This window comes from Panthera tigris, chromosome A1, assembly GCF_018350195.1.
Source record: "Panthera tigris isolate Pti1 chromosome A1, P.tigris_Pti1_mat1.1, whole genome shotgun sequence".
Lineage (NCBI taxonomy): Eukaryota > Metazoa > Chordata > Mammalia > Carnivora > Felidae > Panthera > Panthera tigris.
In genome coordinates this window covers 85298632-85317381 of record NC_056660.1, presented here as the reverse complement: position 1 = coordinate 85317381, position 18750 = coordinate 85298632, and the positions used below count along the sequence as shown (strand labels likewise).

At 36.1% G+C, this 18750-nt stretch overlaps 1 protein-coding gene across 3 annotated transcripts in view; it reads left to right on the top strand.

The window, feature by feature from the left end:
- Window positions 1–621: 621 nt before the first annotated feature.
- The window catches only part of LOC102968613 (butyrophilin subfamily 1 member A1-like), a 76636-nt gene continuing 58507 nt past the window's right edge, over window positions 622–18750 (top strand). For all 3 annotated transcript variants that reach the window (XM_015542397.2, XM_015542396.2, XM_015542398.2), the window contains exons 1-3: window positions 622–812; window positions 11440–11787; window positions 17474–17755. In XM_015542397.2, coding sequence (XP_015397883.2) covers window positions 746–812; window positions 11440–11787; window positions 17474–17755 — 697 coding nt within the window. In that variant the 5' untranslated portion in view covers window positions 622–745. The remainder of the gene's footprint in view (window positions 813–11439; window positions 11788–17473; window positions 17756–18750) is intronic.

Sequence of the window (18750 nt, the reverse complement as noted above, 5' to 3'; positions counted from 1 at the left end):
TATTCCTTCTCTATAGCTAACAAAGTAACCATAAACAGGACGGACTGTTTATGTTGTTTGGCCCCGTTTTGTAACTAGTTTATTTTTTTTTCATTTTTACTCTTCATTTATGATGTTTGTGTGTATATTAGGGCTAAAATATGTAGCACAGGTGCTCCCATGCTTATTCCCAAATGTAGGATCAAATAAGGCGAATTTTCCACTGCTAAATCACATTCCTGAAAGATCCTCTCTCTCCAGATGCTTTGGTCTACACATCTCACAACCTCTGTATTTGTAAACAGAGCTTCTGTCTGCATTATGTGACACTGCTCATGCTTGCCTTCTGCCAAGTAAGATAACTTGAATCTCACTAATTTCATTTTCCTTGAAACAGTAAAAAAGTAGTTCAAATTCTAAATCAGAAAACCAATCTTGATACTGAAATGAAGAGTTTAGGGTTAAAGTTTTCTTCATTCGGTAAGGTGATTATTTCATCCTATTATCAGTAACCCTGCTTTAATCTTCTTCCTTATTTGGTCTTTACTATTTAAAGCATGAGTCAGTTTGTTCAGAGTCCACTTACTTCCTGCTCTCACTTACCCCTATGTGACTGGCATAACAAGTTAGTTTTCTGTTTGGGAATCAGATTCACATTGTTATAGAAACGGTGTGAATATAAGTGAACCAAACTTCAGGACTGTGACGCATGATAGTTCATGGGAGGATAGAGGTCTGACCTTCCAGGACTGAGACCCCGACTGGGATGCAGCCTTTCTGTGTGAGCATCAGGACCCTTCTTCTCTCAGTTCTGCTTTCCCGGCCAGGTGAAGGTGAGTAGGACAGAGGAACGACTATTTTTCACTACTGTGGGTCTTCGCTCAGAAGTCATTTTTTCCATTCCTTGGACTTCAGCTTTTTTCCCATTATCTAGATGTGAAGACTTGAGAATTGTTCTCATTTCAGTTTATCTTTTTTTTTTCTGCCTTCCTGTGTCCCTTTCCTTTTCTACACTTTTTAGAATAAAATCATATAATTATGCAAATGTAATTTGTTAATATAAATAATATATGAGTAATATTCAAAATACTGGTATTAATCCTGCCTAGTTTATGTGGCGCATTTTCTAAGCTGAGCCTCGAAAAGGAAACTCAGTTTGCTGCCCTGAGGGATGCTCTCTATCCACTGCTGCCAGAACCTACAGTCAGAATCTTTGGGATCCCATGGTCATGTTGCACCCATGCCCTTCATGACCATTGGTAGGGCTATTAAATACTTTTGGCCTTAATAAATGCCTTTATGCTTACATGAGTGCATTGAAATAAGTTTGAATATTACTTCCAATATAGAAAGTTTGTATTTAAATAGTGCTGTGAGGAAATTGGTACAATTGAGAAGACACGCACTTGCCAGACAGTAAGTTAGTTGAAAGAAGTTCACGATATTCCATTTGAATTCAAATGTAAACAGTGGAATATCAACACATTTTGTAGAGAATATTCATATTGATTTTAGTGAAAAAGGGGCTATTGAACAATAAGGTAAGTATACACACTTTGCCAAGCAGTAAAAGGGATCCATTTTAAATTCTAAAACCGCATCCTAGTCCACTACCTCAGAAACATCATCTATTAAAAATACAAGAAAACAATTAGTACATTAGAAAATTAATGTGTGCCGTAACTGGAAAAGTAACCTATCATATCTGTGAAGCTCTCTACTTAAAAATTAGTTTTAAAGAGATCAAACTGATATATAAAATTCAAATATTTAACATATACAATTTGTAATTTTGGACATTCACTATTTTGTTTTCTTTCATAAAATAATCAATAAGGTGCAGCCACCATAGGGTATACAGGAGAGGGTCAGGAAAACAAAGCTTGTCTTTCTCACATGTCCTAGATAAAGTCCTATTCCATGAAAAGGGTTACATTGAGAAAGACAGAGAAAGTGCCTGGGGAGGGGGGTCAGCTAAGCAGTTTGGGAGCCTAGACAGTGGAAAGCTCATTGGCAAGTATCGTTATTGGAATCAAGGTGGGATCCATAAATAAAAGGCACAAATAAATTTCTGCATTTGAATATCAAAAGGACCTAGTCTGAGAAGGGCAAGACAGGGAATTTGTGGCAAAGGTCATCTTATCATAGTGGTGCCTGTGGTCACCTAGGAAAAGTGCTCCCAAATCTGTTGGCATGTTGAGGTATCAGGAAACGGTAACATGTGAAAATTTACAATACAAATGCAAACCCTTGTGTAACAATCACCACAATCAAGTTAATCAATATATCTAGAATTTTCCTCCTGCTATGCTGTTATTTTAAATGTGTATGTGTGTGTATGTGTATGTGTGTATGTGTGTGTGAATAACACTTGAGTTATCCCTCTTAACAAATTTCTAAGTGCACATAGTACAATATTGTCAAGTATACATCCTATGTTGTAGCAGGTCTTTACTACTTATGAATCTTGCCAAATGTGAATTTCTCTTTAATTGCAAAAAAGGAGAAGTGGGATGCAGTTTTTGTTAGGGGAGTAGGTAAAATGTTCTTCTGTTAAGCATGTTGCAGGATCACTGAGCATGGCACTCAAGAAAGAAATTTTAGACATTTTACATTGAAGCTTGTTTAAGTTCATTTATGTAGCATGGGGACAGGACCCATGGGCAGAAAGAGCTGCACTTTTTCTGTATGAAGCTGGTGTTTATATGCTTAGTGCTCAAAGGGGAAAGGGTCTACACTGAGTATAAGTATTTTGAGTATAAGTACACTGAGTCATAAGTATTTTCTTCAAATTTCTACTCACAAAATTACTTTTGCAAGATTTCTCTGGTGAATATCACTCAGCTCCATATTGACTTTCATGAGATGCACAGGCAGTCATGACTCTCTTTAAGAATGTAGCAACCACCACATATTTGATCCTTATTGCAACTATGCAGGCCATAGCTAAGCTCTCTTGGTTAAAGGTGAACATTTTTTTGCTTCTAGCTGTTATCATTTCCCTCTGACCAATTTTCATTGCTTAAATCATTAAGGTTTTTGAAGGACAAAGGGTCCTTCATCATCTGTAACTTCTTCAACCTGCAACCTGACAAGGATTGTAGAGATGTCACTACACATGGACTAAAATTGGTCACTATCTGTTCTCCAAGTAATCATTACAGAAGGCTCTTGCTTTAGTGTCTAGAGTGGCCCTCAGGGTGAATTTGTTTCAAGTAGAGGACCATTTGATGGGTAAAGGGTACAGGAACAGGTTGTGTGTATCTCAATAATAGGAGACAACAAAGTGAAAAATACAACATCTCAAGATTATTACTGTAATAAAACTAAAAATTATGATAAGAAGATGTTTTAGTGTGGGCCAACCAGGTAGATCCAACCAGGATCTTAGCCAGTCTTGATTACCCCAAATGTAGGGTTTTAAGAGCACCAATTTGGTTATTTGTATCAGTAAGTAATCCTGTTATAGTTTTGTTAAAATGTGTAATGTAGATGCAACATTCCACTTTAATAATGACATATGTTTGTGGTTATGCTGCTGTTAAATTATCTAGTGCCATTTTATTGTGTAGAATTTGTTTATGCTTTTGAGTTACTTCAGTGTTTAATAATGTAAAGCTATTTTGTGTTATTTAAGGCCATAATCGTGTATTTATCAAGGGCATCCATGTGCTATATGACATCTAAAACTACTGATGGAAGAAAAATAGATGCTAGATAGTAATACCAAAGAAATATGTATCTTGCCCATTATTGTTTTAGATATGGAAGATTAGTTGGACTTGTGATAGTTAATGCTACAACCAGGTATCCATGCATAACCTATAGTCCATTTCCTAATCCAGCCTTCTGGAAGCTATGGCCACTAATTTTGCCCAAATAGCAACTGTGTTCTGTTAAGTGCCAGCCATGTGATATTTGGTCGCCTTGTCCAGTCAGTGGCAAACCAATTGGTTGCTGGCAAAATAATGGTATGGTCCCAGGCTTCTGGGGGGGGAGCCATTGCTTTGGTGAGTACCATAGGGTCATGAATCAAGTGTATGTTCTTTCTGTTCCCAGCATAAAAGGACCACTTGGCTTAGTTGTTTTATTGTGGGAGTAAGCCTCATATATGCATCCCATATCTTATATATTCCTTCCTGAGTGTATTGATAGGAAAGACTACATAGATGTGGAAAGTGTGGTAATGAGTCTACCTGTTGGTTGGCATATTCAGTTAAAATTCTGATAATTCAAGGATAAGAGAAAGGCCTCCTATGACGTGGAGTGGCCCATCTAATTTTTAGCATAATACAGCAAGAAACATTATTATTTTGGGGTTCCTGGGTGGCTTCAGTTGGTTAAGCATCCAACCCTTAATTTCAGCTCACAGTTCATGGGATTAAGCCCCACATCAGGCTCTGTGTTAACAGTGCAGTGCCTTCTTGGGATTCTCTCCCACCCTTTCTCTGCCTCTCTCCTGCTCACATATTCTCAAAAATAAATAATAAAAAAAGAAACTCTATTATTTTTATTAATAGAAATTTCCCTATATGTGCTGGGACTGGGGTGACTTTCTGTTGGGTTTGGTTAAACATGGCCACTGTATGCTTGGCTAAAGCATCTACCTGAAATCTTGGTTCAATAGGGGTGGCTCCAAGGATAAATATGACTAAGGGATTAAACTATGAAGAAAGCTTCTTTGCTTGATGTCTAGACTTAACTATATTATACTTGAAATGAATCACTGACAAGTGGGCTATGATTTGCTCTGTGAGATAAGGGTATCACCAAGTTCATTCTCCAATCAAATTTTAAGGATTTTATCTCCACAAGTTCATAGCTAACCCCATAGAGTGGGATGTGTTCTGACTTTTAAAGAGCAATTTTGTTATCTCAGCCACATGGAATTGGTCAAGTTGACAGCTAATTTACACAGTTGTTGGGGAGTTTATTTTATTGTCTAGATGTTAAATAATCATATGTCCATGGAACACCTGTTATTAGCCCCACAGAGTAACAAATTAGAAGATGGTCTATATGCAAACTCTTATGGCATTTTCTCTGTTTTACCTCAAGTTGTTTAGTTTAGGCAAGTAACAAACACTTAAAGATAATTAATGAAAACTGGAATCTAGCATCCAAAAGGAAACGTTATTAAAACATGTATTTTCTCTCTACATTCTCCTTTATTTCCAGAGATAGCCAAACCAAGGCTAATTTGCTTGTAGATTAATTCCAGTTTTGACAAAATTGGGTTAATTATTTACATAAGCTCACCAAGAATAGTTATTGACCATATACAGCCTTTAAAATCTTGCTGGATTTTAATCTTTCTGGAACTTTTTATGAGGAATCTCTAGACTGAACTCTTAATAGCCTCTTGAGGCCAGAGCCAAGCCAATATTTGTCATCACACTTGCCTACGATACCTGTATATTTTGGTGTATTCCTATTCTTGAGGTCTCCTGGAAATATATATCATCCAATCTATCCTGGATATATATTTCATCCAATATATGCAAGAAACTTGATGTCCCTGGAAGTGATGTTCTCTGCTCACCCAGTAAGACTGCTGGGAACTCTTAAACAAGATATCAGGCCAATATTCTCAAGGGGAGTTATTGGCTTCAAAACATCAACCTTAATTCCTTAAAGCTGTCTGGTCATATATGTGTCTATGCATGTCTCTTTAAAATATTACACTTCAGATAAAGTCTTGGTAATATAACCAATGTGCCAGTGGTGTCCTGATATGAGGAGACCAGATTTTCATGAAACTTATTCAAATAATTATAATTTCCATGGAAGAAAGAACACTCACTAAGAGTTTCTGAATTCTGGAGGATTCAGTTAGGGGAAAATTTTAAATGCTTCCATTTATTCAACAAGGATTATTCTATCATTTTTTTTCAATTCAATCAATTTTGTGTTTTTAATTTTTGTTCATTTTAAGTGCAGATTGCTCATTAGTTCTGGAAATCTTACCTGGGTCAGTTTTATGATTTTAAAGATACCAAAAACTTGTATTTGTAAAAAATCCTTTCTATGAATCTCCTTGAAGATGAAACACATTTTGCAATAACACTCAAATAATAATTATAAATGACAAAATAAAACCCCTCAGAAATGCACATGGTTAAAAATCTTGTATGAAAATTTGTTATAATGCAACTGGCAAGGACATCTGGTTATTTCTGTGACATACAGAATTTCAATAATACAAGCAATGACTTTCTATGAGGACATAGAAACTTCAGGAATTTCATATATTTCCTAGAATAATTATAGATTTATCCATAAAATACAATCTAAAGATTATCATTATTGGTTTTAAAATGTCGTCCAAGTAACTTCAAATACCAAATAAACAAATGTAATTTGAAATAAAAAAAAGAAAAAAAAGAAAACTTCCTGTATAATTAAATCTTGTAAAGCTTGTTAAAACCCTCAGAAAGTTTTAAGCACATTCCTAAAAAGTGTTATAGATCATTACAAATCTAGTATTTATATTTAACCAAGGTGACAATAATGGACCCTATTAGGATATCATATATCAGTTAGCAATACTATACTATTTCAACACTGGAAAGTCTTAAGGTTCTTTTTTTTTTTTTCTTTTAATAGGTTCCACACCCACTGTGGTGTTTGAACTCACAACCCTGAGTTCAAGAGTCCCATGTTCTATCTACCCACCCAGGCAGGCACTTTCTTAAGTAATCAAAGACCTGATAAAGACAAAACATAGAAGTTTTGGTTTTCAGGGCAGATAAAGAAAAACACTGGTATTCTGGGTAGACAAAAGAGAAAAGCTCCTTTCTTTATTTTCTTATCATGAGCAGACCAGCAATCTAAATTAAAAAAAAAAAAAGTCTTTTTAAAAATGAGGAGAAACATTTTCAAACTTATACCAGTGTGCCTTAAATTCCATTTATTTCAAACTTAACCACATATAAAATTATTTTCCAAAGATTCTCCTTCACAAACGTCCTACAGCTTTCTTTTTCATTCAGAATTTGTCCTAAGCCTATTTTCTCTAAACAACCGGTCTCATTTTAGGATAAAATTACATTATTTTTCCCTCAACAATATTTGTCCTCATTCCTTATGCCTTTCTTATTAAAAACTCATCTTTTCTTAAATACATAGTTTCTTCCCTTATTTCCATCAGTCCTCATTACATTTAGCAGAATTTTATTTTTAGAAGCTTTAGTGTACAGTTAAAGTTAAATAGGAAACAATTGTGAACTGTTCCTCCAGAATTCTTAAGATAGGAAATTCATGCTTACCTTGTATAATTCTAAAAACGTTTTCCATAGTATTCTTTCAATAAAGCATACCACATATTTACCAACAGGCCCAAATATCTTCAGTTTCTCTGCAAGAAAAACCCCAAAACACAAACCTATGTTCAGTAATCAATGCTTTTCTACATTATTTGGACAAGACTTACATATCCAGTTAATTCAGTCCAATTTTATCATTTAATTTAGATAAAATTCAAATTTTAAGTGACCAAAGATTTTGAAAGCTATGAAAACTTTTATGTGTAAACCTTTTAATTTATTTCATTTTTTTAAATTATCCATGAAAAGTTTAAGAGAGATGAAACAAACATCTTTTTAAGTTATTTATTTATTTATTTATTTTGCTGACAAATTACAACAGAAATCACATGAGCTTATTTCACACTTAGTAAGCCTTGGTAGAATAAAAGTTATATATTTAATGCTGATAACTCTAATTTTTTAATGTTTTTATTTATTTTTGAAGGGGAGAGAGAGAGAGAGAGAGAGAGAGAGAGAGAGAGAATGATCGGGAGAGGAACACAGAGAGAGGGAGACAGAGAATCCGAAGCAGGCTCCAGGCTCTAAGCTGTCAGCACAGAGCCCAATGCAGGGCTTGAACCCATGAACTGTGAAATCATGAGCTGAAGTCAGACACTTAACCAACTGAGCCACCCAGGCACCCCTAATGCTGATAACTGTAAAGACAAGTCTTCCTTAGTTAAACTAACAAACTTATACGAGTTTAAATACAGAATATGTTGCACCTAGGTCGACTTCAGAGACAATCCACTTGTCCCCACTGTGCATGTTGACCTGAGGCATCTTTGGGGAGAGGAAGTGGGCAGTTTAAGTCCAAGAGAACCCTTGGGCCCTTTCATGATGACTGGGGACATATCCAGTTTGAACTTGATAAGAAGGTGTTGCAACAGCTTGGGGTGCTCTTTGCTCCTCGATAGCAAGGGTAGAAGGAGAAGAGCCAATGGCACTGGATGCATGGAGACTGGTCCAGGAGAGTTATGCACACTGCACCCACTGTGGTGCAGAAACGGGAGGAGGAGCAGGTGGAGGCAGAAGAGGTGAGGCACTACCAGTAATCTGGGGGAGGATCAAACCCAGAGTGCAAAGAGGACTTCTAGTCCTAAAGCTCATCAGCTCATACAGGAACATACACATATTTCTTTCCTCCAACAAAAGTGAAAAAAAGGCAGCTCATGTCAAGATAGAGAAGTCAGGGCAGACACACATTTATTTTCCCCAACAAAAAGTGAAAATAGGCAGTCCATGTTGAGCTGTAGAGATCAGGGAACCTCCCTGAAACAAAAGGAATTTTGGCATTCCTTAAATTCCCTGTCCAGAGGTAGCTGAACCAGATAATTGGCTGCAATTAGCATAGCCATTAATCTAGTGGACAAATGAAGGAGAAAAGTCCACTGACAACAAGACTCAGGAAATATTCCTCCAGGACTCTCAAAATCTATTCCTGATCCCACATAACAGAAGAAGAAACAAGAAGGAAGCTAGTGAGTTAGGAAAAACACAGCAGGCATGTATAGGATCTTGTTAGCAAAGTGTTTATAAGAGAGACAAGGTGGGGGTGCATAGAAAACATGACAGAACACAAGTGATGTGGTAAATTAACAGAAGTAGAAGAACTGATGCAAATGGGTAAGAAGAAGTTGTCTTTAGTCCCCGTAAAGGAGTATAGACAGATCATCCTTGTGGCACACGGCCATAAAGATCTGACCAAATGTGATTTTGTTCCATTTTCCCTGAAACCTACAAAGAAGGTCTAATCTATAAATAGTATTGAATTTGAAGGTCCATTAATGGACCAATTTTCATCATTCTTCAGAGAATGTTGAGGCCAGGCACTATTACTGAAGAAGATGAGATGCTTCCTTAAATCCTGTTGTCCAAGGTCACCCCAGTGTGTTAGGAGACAGCCTGAAGGGAAAATCCTTTGGGAGTGAGGAAGTTGATCACATGGTCGATTCATAGAAAACAAGGAGATCACATTAACAATCTAGGAGTCCATTACCAAAATCCCCCTCAGCTCTGAATGCCACCACATCATGAATATTGGTGAAGGTTCCTGGGATCAGAGTGGTGGGAGGCATCCTTCTTTGGTGACCACTCTGATACTTTTGTACTACCTGAAAAGGGATGTTCAAATTTTCACTGCCCTATTGTATCCTAGGCTACAACAGGTGTTCGTGAATGGACTGAAATGCCACAAAGAGTGTGATTTCTTTCCATTTTGAAGGGGTCAATATATTTGGCAACTAGTAATAGCCTCAAGGTCTAGTATTAATGGATAAGGCATAGGTTGTTAAGAAGGGGCAGCTATTTGATATCATATTAAGCATCATATACCTAGGGTAGAAGTACTTTCAATCTCTTGATTTCAGCTCAGGTCATGATCTAACTGAGATTGAGCTTCACATTGTGCTCTCCCTGATAGTGTTGAGCCTGCTTGGGATTCTCTCTCTTAATGTTTCTCTCCGCCCGTCCCCTGCTCATGCTCTCTCTCAAAATAAATAAATAAACTTAAACATAATAATAATAATGACAATAATAATAATAATAACACCAAACCATACTGCAATGACATTGTAAGCAATCTGCTAATGAAATTTGTCATGGAACAGTCAGTAAGGTTTCAAGAGAGAAAGAAACCTAGCCCACTTTTCCAGCCAAGCTGGTTCAGTCCATTACTTGCATATCTCAAAATATATGATAAAAACTGATACTTAAATACTTAAATATGAAAGTAAATTTTGTTTTAAATTCATTTTGTTATTAGTGTGTTTATCTGTACAACTTTCCTTACATTAATGACATGTGAGCAGTTAGAACTTGGAGCCATGCATGCTTAGGTTAAACATACACAGTGACAGAGTGAAAGTGGTACTATCATGTTTGATGTTTACATTTCAGAATGATAGCCCTCCATCCTTAAGAAAGATATATTCGATGGGTGACTTGGGTGGCTCAGTCAGTTAAGCGTCTGACTCTTAATTTCGGTTCAAGTCATGATCTCACGATTTATGATTTCGAGCCTGACATGGAGAACTGCCATCAGTCTCTGTGCTGACAGCATGGAGCCTGCTTTGGAGTCTCTATCTCTTTTCTCCATGACCCTTCCTGCTCTCTCTCTCAAAAATAAATAAATAAACATTTAAAAAATATATTTGAATTTCAATATTGGAACAAAAGATTATGTAGCCTTTTAAAATATATAAGCCAGGTAAAATTTATTGTTTTAAGATTGGTTTTAACCAATGGTTACTCTTTATGCCTATACTCAGAGAGAACTTACAGTAAAATTCTAGAAAATTTATGTTGTAGACAGGATCTCATACTTATGTTCTAAACTGGGTAAATATTATGAATAGAATTATGTTCTTTCTTAACATAACCACTTAAGTTTTAATAGTTTCATCTTATATTTCTTTATAGATTATATTATATAACACATGGTGTAAAGCAAGGAAACATTTGGGTATTACTATTAGAATACTGAGATCATACAATCTAACAAAGAATAAGTATTTAGGGGCAATTTAACATTTACTGAATCCATTAATCATTGACTCAATTATTAATTGTTGACTGACTCAATACTTTCATGTGTTAAATGATAATATATTCTATAACACATGAAATTTTTATAAGCCATAAACAATGAGATTTATACAATTTGAATTCTAATCCTAGGAAAAGGGAAAAACAATTAATATATTTTTTTTAAGATAAAATGACTATTGCATGTTGGCATTATGTTCTGTATTATCTTTTATGCTAACAGTGTATTTGGGCATCTATATTTTATTTTATTTTTTATTTTTTTTGTTTTTAACATTTATTTATTTTTGAGAGACACAGTGTGAGTGGGGGAGGGAGAGAAGGAGATGCAGAATCTGAAGCAGGCTCCAGACTCTGGGCTGTCAGAGAAGAGTCTGTTGCATGGCTCGAACTAAGAACCATGAGATCATGACCTGAGCTGAAGTCAGACGCTCACCCATCTGAGCCACCCAGGCACCCCTGGACAGCTTTATTTGAAATCTGTTCATTAATCATCTACAATTTCCTATGTTAATTAAACTGGTCTAATTTTTTACTGATCAGATGGCCACAACCATGCTTGTCAAGGTCTCAGTAATGATTCCATTGTTTTAAAAATTATTTCCAGGGCAATTCCAGGTCATAGGACCAAGAGAACCAGTCATTGCCTTTGTTGGGGAAGAGGTTGTGGTTTCCTGTCATCTCAACCCATCAATAAATGCTCAGAACATGGAAGTGAGATGGTACCGAAATGATCCTTCAGGCCTGGTGCATTATTATGGGACTTCCCAGGATCATATGGACCAGCAAATGCCAGAGTACCAAGGGAGGACCAAGTTCCTGAAGGAGAATATTACCAAAGGGCTTGTTGCCCTAAGGATCCATTACATCAGACCTTCAGATGAAGGGGAGTATGTGTGTTTCTTTGAAAGCTCTACATTCTACAATAAAGCACAGTTCAAAGTGTTGGTCACAGGTGAGTCTTTGCAATTAAAACTACTGTCCAAATTGTACTATTTTGTTTCCATCAGCAGCCAAAATAGTGTTGTATATGAATAGAGGTGGCTAAATCTATACAAACACTATGACTGAATGCTAAGAAAGTTAAATATGCAATCTAATCAGTCTGCCTCAACATTCTTGGGTGGTAGTAAAAACACATTTTAATCATTTGTCAACATAATTTCTTTGAAGAAAAGAAAAAGTAGGTATTATAGTATGTTCTATCTCAGAAGAGTCCCAGAAGTGTATCTTAGTCTATCTTCTAAATTTCAGAAGGAGTTAAAAGAGACAGAAAGAATCTGAGTAGCCTGCCCTCTGGCTAGGTTTTCTACACCTTGCTGCTACCCACTCTGGGAAAAGCCCAGTCACATGTGGTCTTGTTCACTATTTAGTATGACATCCTTCTTTATTCAGATCCCTGCATAATTTGTCCCCTTAGATCTCACTCGTGCTCAGATATTGACCAAAACACACACACACACACACACACACACACACACACACACACACACACACACACACCAAAACAAGAAAAACCCCACAAAACTATATTGCCATAGTGAAAGACTAAGGAAGGACTGTAATTCAACCACACACTGAGCCTGAAACACCATTTTCTCTATAGACATTATAGGGCCTTTACTGAGCTCAGAAGATGAGTTTTTGTATCATCTTTCTTACAATGGACATAAGATAAACTAACCCAATATAATGAAAGAGACAATAATATTGACCTTCCTCCCAAAGGCAGGAAAACGTTTTCCTTCAGAACTCCCTGACCTGTGTGCAAATGCTCCTTCCTCTTATTTAGTGACAATTGTGCATAGGTCCCAAGTAACCCTTATTCCATGTTTACACAATAAAGGATGTATTCTTCTATAATTATTCATAAATTAAAGGGGAGCATGTGCAAAGACACTCGCCTGCAAGTTTTAAACACCTTTTTGAGTTACCATTTTTGTAACCAGACATTTTGAGCCACACATCCTCTGATAATATTTCTGATGAATCATGGAAAGAATAGTAACCTCCTTCTGAGATTCCTTCCTGAATTTAAAGAATATCTGCTTTTTATGCAAGTTACTCGCGTTCTTCACTGCAAGTGTCTATTGTATGCAAATGACTTTCAGTGTACTGGAGACATTTAACCAGTCACGAAGAGGCATGAATGAAACCAATTATATTCATTCATTCATTCATTCATTCATTCATTAAGTTTTCCCTTTTGAACAGGGATCTTTCACTCTATTGTGGTAACTTCTGAAGCAATCCAGGAGTTAGACATCCACTTCTATAAATCCTACAAACATTTCCTAAACTTTGGATAAACTCTTATCAAGGGCTTTGGATTTGAAAACTGTAATTGCTTCTGCAACGAACAATATGTCATTCCTCAGAATCATCTCAATTTCTTTATCTCAATTTCTTTACTTGCTCCTTGTTGAGAGTAACTCTACCACTAAATAGAAAACAAATTTCCACTATGTGTCCTTTTTAACCCAGTCTTTAGAAGAGTGCATTTCCTACCTTGATGCTCTTGGCACTAAACTCTGACATCATCCTTGTGATTGAATTTGTTTTGAGCTTCAACAATGGTTAACTGACACACCTTCCCGAATCTCTTATATCTTGTACATGAGTTTTTATTATACATCAACTCATTGTTTGTTCCAAATCATTTATGCAAGGGAAGTTGTATTTGCTACCTAAGCACAAAAAGCCAGTGCCAAGCACTTTAATTTGCACTGTGAATATATATTTTAAAAAAAGTATGCATTCCACCCATCTTTTTTATGAAGCCCAGAAGACCCCACATCATCCAAAGATATTTGGTTTTTCTCTTGTTTGGCTTTTCTCTTGTTTCCTGTGGGCAGTACAAATATGTGGATTTAATATTTGAACTAAGTAAAATATTTGCATAAACAACCTTTGACTTTAGAAATTAATGAAAATAGGTGTACTTTTAAATTCTTAAGAAATTATATCATCCTCTGGCCTATTGTAAAATAAACTGGTATCTAAATATTGACATAATAAGTGATTACAAATAAGCTTTTAAGAATCCAGATTTTTTTCCAAAAAAAAAAAAAAGACTTCTGTACTACTAAAATGTAGGTGTGCTGCTTTTTTGCCACATTTTGTTGATTTTAATGGGAGATATCTCATTTTTGGACCTGCAATCCTCATTCATTATAAATAAGAAAAATAAAGTCCTATATTGATAAAATGCTCTGATGTTCTTACCTCTTCCAGATGAATTATCCATGAGCTTGTGTAGTTCATCCTGGGATGGATCCATTTGTTTCCAATCCCATATCCACTGCAAAATAATATCTGGTGCTGTGTGACTTTATAGTTTTCATTTGTGCCAGATCTTGAGACCAAGTCCTTGGTTTTCTCTAGCTGGATACCTCATATTTTTCTGTGATTGCCTTAGTTACTATGATTTTTGTCATGAATTTCTTTGAAATATCTCTCCTTCATGGAGGAATAACATTTTTCTCAGGGTCAGTAATCAGTTCTGATAAGGATGCAGTCTCTGCAGGCAGCTCAAGAATTCTATACTATCTCCTAGAGAAAAGATTCTTCTGTATCTTGAGTCAAATGGAACCAACTCATTTCCTGTTATGTTTAAATACCCAGGAGGTTCTGGGTAACAGAATTTCTGCAGAACCCACAACTGCAGTGAACACCTACATTAAATTCTACTTAAATACAATAAGCATGACTAACTTCTACTATCTGTTTGATAGTTGTAGAGTATAGGTAAGCAAATCTATCAATCAATAACTATTAAGGCAACCACAAATATAGGTTGAAAACATAACCAAAATATTTTCTAGGAGATAAGAGATAAAAATGAAGGCCCTGATATTAGGTAACATAATCAGATGGTGTCATAATGGTGAAAACTATGAGATTTCTCTCCCTGCCATGGTCATAAGACAATACAAATCCCAGACTCTCAAAATAGATACAATATGTATTAAACTCAGCCTGTGCTATGTCAGAAAACATATAGGTCTCAAGTATGCCCATTAGAAACCCATGAAAGTAGAACCATGGTGGCCTAGTTTACTCACCTGCTGGCAAACTTTTCTCCACTTTGACCCTTCAGTCTTGACTTGATAATTCATAAGAGAACATTAATGGCTAAGGCAGCACTTGGAACACATTTTTCAAGCCTGTGAAATTATCCATACCCAACACCCCTAATTTCCAATCCTATTTTTAATTGATGCCAGACCCAGAGGTTGTGTTCTACCCTTAGCTCCCAAATTTAGTAAGGCAAACAGAATAGCATAATTCGAAATACAACTTTTCTCTCTATAGAAAATAAGATACGAATTAAGCATTTATTGCGTTTCTACAAAGACCTGCCAAATATAATCTTCTCTTTAGAAATTACCCATTTCCCTTCAACTCGTAGCAACCAGCCTAAACACATGAAATACAATGGATGGCCTTTCAAATTGAAGGATCCAGCAAATGAAAACCATATTTTCTTTGTATTCTTAATTTATTATTTCTTTAAGATGAATAATATTTATTACAACATAGTAAGCACTATATATGGAGTAATATTTATAGCCATCATATGTGTTGAGACTCTTTTTTTTCCTGGTTTTATAAAAAGGGAATGGAGGCACAGGGAGATTGAGTCATTAGATACACTGGGTCACTAGTCCCAGCAAGTACAAGTGTAACTCTTTGACTACAGAGCCTATTCTCATAAGCATGATGCTCTACTGATTCTCAAAGCCATTGCGTTCTGAGAATTCCATGTATCAGTACTAGCACTGGTCGGCACCACTCTGCCACTTAGGTCATTACTGACTTGACACACTATATACTAGTCACCAAATGGTGTTAAGGGTTTGGCCATCCATGCAATATCAGATATCATTGGATAATTTTCCTTCATAAACTTCCTAGGATGACTATCATAACAAATTACCACAAATGTGATGGACTGAAAACAAAAGACATTTATTTTCTCACAATTCTGGAGGCCAGAGTCCACAATCAAAGTGTTATCAAGGTTATGGTCCATTGGAAGCATCTAAGGAGAATGATTCTTTGCCTCTGACAGCTTCTTGTGGCCCAGGCATTCCTCTGCTTTTGTTGGGATCATTCCAATCTCTGGCTCTATCTTCAAAGGACCAGTTTCCCTGTGTCTCTGTGCCTAAATTCCTTTCTTTTCACATAGACCATAATCCTTTTGGATTAAGACCCATCTATTCCAGTATAATTTCATTTTTACTAATTACATGTACAGAAGGCATCCAAATAAATGCACAGATATTAAGGATTAAGACTTGAACATATCTTATAGAAGACAAAATTCAACACAAAACAAGGATAGTTTTGTCCTAGTAAATTTTATTTTTTGTAATAGACTGTAATAGTTACTGTACATAATACTGTACAGAATGCTACACTACTATTCAATGAACTCAACACACAGTAGCTTAAACCAGAATTTCTCCCGTGGTACAGGGATAAAGGAACTAGAACTGGAAGAGTAGGTACACACTGTGAGGTTTACACATCTCTCTTAACTTGATGTTTTGCCATATCCACAAAATTCACCTTTTAAGATGATTCATAGGAACTGTCTGTGCTCCAGTCCTTGAGAAGTGAGAAAAAATGAAGGAAAAAAGTGTATCTCTTTTCTCTGAGGGAAATATTCCAGAAAGCACATATATCATTTCCATTTCACAACACTTCTATCAGCATATCAAGGCCACTTTTAAATGTAAGGTGGTTTGGAACATTCAGTCTTAAACGGGACTGGGATATTCATAGTTAAAACTTATATTATTCCCCGAAATGTTCTATCCAAAATAGCAGCTACTAACTGCATATTTCTCTTAAATTTAAATTTAGTTGGAATGAATTTAATTGACTAAAATATGAAATTCATTTCCTAACAAAACTTCGGGTGCTCAGGAACGACCTGTAGCTAGTTATTTGGACCACACTGATGTTCATAGCATTCCCAACGTCATGAGAAGTTATTTATTTAAAAATAACTTCTTTAGAGTTAGGCATTAAAAGACAATTGTAAAGTGACTACAAATTTACTACAGAAAACCATCCTGTGTTCCTTTAAATTCAGTGACTGCAAATTGATAGTTTTTCCACTCAACTTAGTTTTTTAAAAATATTTATTTTTTAGAGAGAGAGAGAGAGAGAGAGAGAGAGAATATGAATGATCCAGAGAGGGGCAAAGATAGAAGGAGACACAGAATCCAGAGCAGTCAGCAGGCTCTGAGCTGTCAGCACAGAACCTGATATGGGGTTCCAACCCATGAACTATGAGTTCATGACCTGAGCCAAAGTTGGACACTCAACCAAGTGAGCCACCCAGGTGCCACATTCTTCTAACCAACTTTAAGAATCATCAAATAATATAATCAGTGATGTTTCAACTGGAAGGGCGGCAAAGGAAAACAATACAGACATGCTTGGTATGTGGGTACTTTATTAAATGTTGATACAGCTGATTTTTTCCCCAAAGTTCTTTGGCTTAGTTATTTTTCTAACTCTCTTTTATGAATAAGAAAGATGAACTTCATAGAAGTTAATTAAAATGTAAACTGGCAAGAAAACTCTTGGAGATGCGTACTTTCTCTGTCTCTCTTTGGCTTTCCTAGTCTCGGGTACAGCTCCTCATATTCACATTGAGCCTGGCAATAGGATGGACATGAAGATGACCTGCACATCCATGGGGTGGTATCCAGAGCCTGAGGTACAATGGAGGAACCTTCAAGGCCTACGCTTGGCACCAGCCTTTGAGACAAAGAAAATAGAAGAAAATGGACTGTTTCATGTGGAATCGTCTATCACAGTTGATAAAAATTCAAGAGCAGATGTGTCCTGTGTTATAAGGAACCTAATACTCAGTGTGGAGAAGGAGGTGCATGTCTCTGTAGCAGGTCAGTTTCCTCCAAAGTTGATATCTTGAGAAGTCCCTGCTGATCAGGAAGTTCTTACTGGTAAAGACCTATGACTGACACACCAGAAGGATATTCTAATTTATCCATTTCTAAATTTTAATGCAGAGAACCTGGAAAAAGTCACATTCTGTCTTGTTTTATATTTCCTCTTATGATGGAAATGTCATTCTTCTACTTTATGCAGATGAATACATGAGTGGAAAAAAGTAATAACGTTTTTGAGGAAACCATCAAAGTTCTTTCTAAACTTCTAATCCCACTGCCTAGGGAAAGCATCTTTTCACAATTTTCTGTTTTCTCCCACCTTTCAAAATGAATTTGAATCCTGGCAGTGCCATTTATCAGCTTCATGGTCGTGAGTAACTATTGACCTGCCTGTGCTTAGTTCCCATGTGTTAAATATGGATAATCATAGTGTCTACCTCATAAAGTTGTTATGAGTATTAACTCTTATGATTAATAGCACAGGCAGAGAAGAGCTCAGACATTCCAATAACTATCCAAAGTGACAGTTCAAAGAAATAGTTTGCCCATGTGATCTCTTCCAATTTCCTGGATATACAAATATCCTTATTTGAAGTATTGTAGCCTGTCAATAACATTATTTATCTCTTGTCCTTTCTAATCTTTCCAGCTTCATCCTTCAGCCCTGTCTTCCTTTGCCTCCAATTCTTCCTACCCCTCATTCATTCCCAGAACATATTCATCCATGCAATATCCCATGTAGGCTGTTATTGACACATTTCTTCTATTTTTCCTCTAACCAAAGGTTTCTTCCTGCTCCCTCTATATTTAACCTTAACCTCTCAGAAAGCTATTCTGTCTTAAGTGCCCTCTTTACCCATACATTATTTTGATTATATGTTTCACTATTTCCCTAGAATGAATATCAACTTCTGAGGATACTGTATCTATTTTTTATATCCCCGTTACTTAGAAAAATACCGAGCCACAATATATTTTTCTACAATGCA